General features: G+C 49.4%; 1 protein-coding gene across 1 annotated transcript; it reads right to left on the bottom strand.

The window, feature by feature from the left end:
• Positions 1 to 1,899: 1,899 nt before the first annotated feature.
• Positions 1,900 to 2,817, bottom strand: TMSB4X (thymosin beta 4, X-linked). The gene is made up of 2 exons (XM_004689853.2): positions 2,673 to 2,817; positions 1,900 to 2,333 (listed from the first exon to the last, which is right to left on the bottom strand). The coding sequence occupies exons 1-2, from the start codon at positions 2,770 to 2,772 to the stop codon at positions 2,299 to 2,301; spliced, it is 135 nt and encodes a 44-aa protein (XP_004689910.1). The 5' UTR covers positions 2,773 to 2,817; the 3' UTR covers positions 1,900 to 2,298.
• Between the last annotated feature and the right edge of the window lie 821 nt (positions 2,818 to 3,638).

Below are 3,638 nucleotides of genomic sequence, written 5' to 3'. Positions count from 1 at the left end.
CTGGAAATTGTAGCTGCAGGGCTGAGAAATGTGTGAGACTTTAAAGTGAGGATAGGGCTGTGCTGTGCTCCAGTGAGCCTGTTTCCTCTCTATTTGCATTTTCCTTCCTGATCAGTTCACAGTTTGCAGATGCTGTCCTGGGCCCTGTGACCTTGGCTCTCACCTCCTAAGCCCCCTTGGTCTGCTTCCACCTGCGGTGGGGGAGGCAGAGATGTGGCAGCTAGGGTCTCCTGTCTCCTGCCAGCTCAATAGGAGGAATCCAAGCTCCCATACTGACTCGTTAATACCCCCCACTCCGGGGTAGAGTCTTGGGAAGAAACAAAAGAATCCTCTTCCCCCATCAAATAATTAAATGAACAGCCTCTCCCGCTGCAGCGCCTGTGACCTGTGACGTGTGACAGGTACAGAAGCTGTGGCTCTTCCCTATTCCTCTCCTCAAGCGACACAATTCAATGCCAGATTTTTCATTTGACTTTCTGGGGGGTACAGTTTGGCTTTGACCTCCCAGGAGGGCAAGGTCTTGTCTCATCCCTTGATTTTGCTAATTACCCCATTTCCCTTAAAGCTCAAGCCTAGTTGTTAAAGGCAGTAACACTGATGTATTCATTTCTTCACCTCCTTGGCCTGGGTGTATCTGTGTGCGGGGCGACCTCACTTTGCCCACGCCCTTCCTGGCAGGCAGGCAATGCCCAGCATGGCTAGGGCGGGGTGGGGGTGGGGGCGGTGCCGTCTTTTTCCATCAAGATGTCTTGTTGCTGCAGCTTCTGCAGCCACAGGTACACAACCCCTCCCTTACAGGGCAGAAGAAGCTTCTAGCCCATGGCCTTCTTGATTGTCTAAACCACAGGTGAATGGTTGGTTTCCTGTGCACTTCTCAAAATAAGTGTTGAGCAAAGATGAAATCAACTGGCCTAATGATCACCAATCTGCCACGCACCCCCTTCCCTTCAGAAAGGATATTTTTATAAGTCAGGTTTGGGGGGGCGGGGAAGCTTCAGTTCTTGATCATGTGCATGGTCTTTGCTGAGCTACAGAGGACACCACTCTTCAGTGCTGTTTCTGCTTAATAGGATTGGTGCTTTATCTTTGAAAAAGTATCTGCACCTTCCCTTATATAACAGGACCCACTCAGGATGTTTAGGAAGGACATCCTTTCTATAAAAGACCAGTCCCGCGGGTCTCCCATTTCTGCTTTAAGTGCAGAAGACTAGAATTTTAGTGATCTTAAGAGTCTTTTCTTCAAATTGAGTTTTTTCAAGGACTCAAGGCAAGTCCCTGACATGTGTCAATTAAACCCTACTGGATTTAATCTTAGCATACATTCCATCCTTGTCCTTGAAAGCCAGGTTTTATTTCTCAAAACTTTTTCAATAATTTCTAAATCATATTGTCAAGTGTGCTTATCATTTCCAAAAGGCAGTTTTAAAGACTGAATGCTAATGGGAAACCAGTTATTAGAAGAGGAAGCCTCTATCTCAAATGTCATTTCTACTTTATCTAAGACCCCTTAAATTGAGTCAGCGCTGTTAATGGCTGAATAGCCAATTCCAGTTTGCTACCCTGACAAACACTTCACAGTGATCTACCAACCCTTTTTTCTTCATCATTAGATGCAATAAATTGTGTCGATTTATCAACCCCCCCTTAAAGAACTGCAAATATATTGTTTTCATAACTCATACTGAGAATTCAGCCAGCTTTACAAAACCCTCTCCCATTGCCTCGTCCAGAGGAGTTATCGCATATACCTAGGCGAAACCCTCTTCTGGTCCGGTAAAGAAATGACCAAATCGCCAGTTGTTCCTCACTTACTGTTCCCCACTGAGACCCAGGCCAGCCTTTTTGCAAAGGTTTCACCTGGGAGTAAGGCGCTCACTGACAGACACCAGTCACACCAGCCAGGTTTTAAAACTTTTTATTTGCATTATTAAAAAAATTGTGCATTCCAATAATTAAAATCATTTGAACAAAAAAATGGCACTCTGATTAAACTGCATTTTACAGCCTGCAGGACACCTTGGACCAAACTAGTTTTTATTCTAGATTTCACTGTCGTCCCACCAGCTTCTTCCTTCACCAACATGCAAGCTCTTTCCCTTCCCCGCAGCCCGACAGATGGGAGAGGCAGGCTGCGCCCGCGTTGTCAGTAGTTCTGATTCTTTGATGTGAAAAGGGGCAGCACAGTCACTTAAACTTGATCCAACCTCTTTGCATCTTACAAAGTTAAACAGCTAAAAGAAGTAAAATAAGAAGGCAATGCTCGTGGAATGTACAGTGCATATCGGCGGCCAGGCCTCATTAGGATTCGCCCGCTTGCTTCTCCTGTTCAATCGCTGTGACAGAAAGAGACAAAAAGATGGAGGGGACCGACTATGAGAATCCTGTAGAACCTAAGACGATAGCCTTAGAACACTTTTCCACATCATGGAGATTCTGCACGTGATCATGAAATATTGATATTAAATCATGAAATAGTGATATTAAATAGATTGGACTTGCGTATTAACATGGGCATAAAATCATCAAAGCCGTTTGCTGGCTGAAAAACCACTTTTAATTGACCTTTCTTTCCAGGCCACATTCATCCTAGAATCTGGGCTCCCCCCCATCCTACAAGCCGCTCCCATCCTCCCTCCTACCCACCCGCCTTTTCTCAAGGGGGGGGTGCTTACTTTCTTTTGAAGGCAGTGGATTTTTCTCTTGCGTTTCTGTCTTCTTCAATTTCGACTTATCGAATTTCTCAATCTCAGCCATATCGGGTTTGTCAGACATGGTTGCAGAGGAAGCTGTGGATACAAAGCAGAGAGGGAGGATGAGAGGAGCCACCCACCCTGGCCTCTGAGGGCTCAGTGCTCTTTTCTGCCCTAGCTCCGGAGGGCTAAAGCCACACCTACGCCTCCTTCCGCTTTCATCTGGGGCTAAGGAGCCTTCCTCTTTCTACAAAGAGAAAAAAAGACATTTGTTCCCCCCACGCCCCGCCGTTCCTCCTCCAGAATTTCCAAGCGCGGGGGCGAACTGGGAAGATCGCTCGCCCAGTACAGGCGGAATCTTGCCAGATAATGAAGTGCCCACCGAAGGTTAACTGCTGTGTCTAAAAATGAGAGCCTGGCTGGAAGGAGGAGAGAACAGTGCAGCCCTTTTACGTGGAAGGCGGGGCAGGGCAGAGGAATCGAGTGAAAATGCCTGAAATGAAGGTGGGGTTGCAGTGTTCCCATTTTCTCGGTGCGGGGGGTCAGGCTCGCCCCGCAGTCCCGTCTCACAAAGGCGGCAGCTGCGGCGGGCGCCTCCGACCACCGCCCTCCCCGCTTCCTCCCGCGCTCAACAATGCAGTCAGCCGCGCACAAAGCTGCCGCCGCCGCCCATCCATCAACGCAGAGCGGCATCTAGGGGCGCCGGGGCAGCGTGTGCACACCCCGGCTCGGGCTCTCCGCATTTTCGCGTCCTGCCCAGCCACCTTACACTGAGCAGTCCGGACCCGGGACCCTGAGGACGGGAGGGGAAGCTCGGCTGGGTCTCGGTCGAACAAAGGAGCTTTGTGTTCAGAGCAACCGCTGCCTAAGAGGCGACGCGGAAAGCCGGGGTGGGGGGCAAGGAGAGGAAAGCGTGCCCCCCCCAGCCGCCCCGCCCAGCGCCAGGCT

The sequence above is a fragment of the Condylura cristata genome, unplaced genomic scaffold, assembly GCF_000260355.1.
Source record: "Condylura cristata isolate star-nosed mole 26May11 unplaced genomic scaffold, ConCri1.0 scaffold00027, whole genome shotgun sequence".
Taxonomy (NCBI): Eukaryota; Metazoa; Chordata; class Mammalia; order Eulipotyphla; family Talpidae; genus Condylura; species Condylura cristata.
Note: the sequence above shows the minus strand (reverse complement) of the source record. Positions and strands in the feature narration are given on the sequence as shown.

Bases quoted from the DNA above. Each gene is read 5' to 3' on its own strand.
- TMSB4X (XM_004689853.2), bottom strand. From the start codon at position 2,772: ATGTCTGACAAACCCGATATGGCTGAGATTGAGAAATTCGATAAGTCG. The intron at 2,334-2,672 runs GTAAGCACCCCC...TTTCTGTCACAG, and splicing joins TCCACTGCCTTCAAAAGAAA to CGATTGAACAGGAGAAGCAA.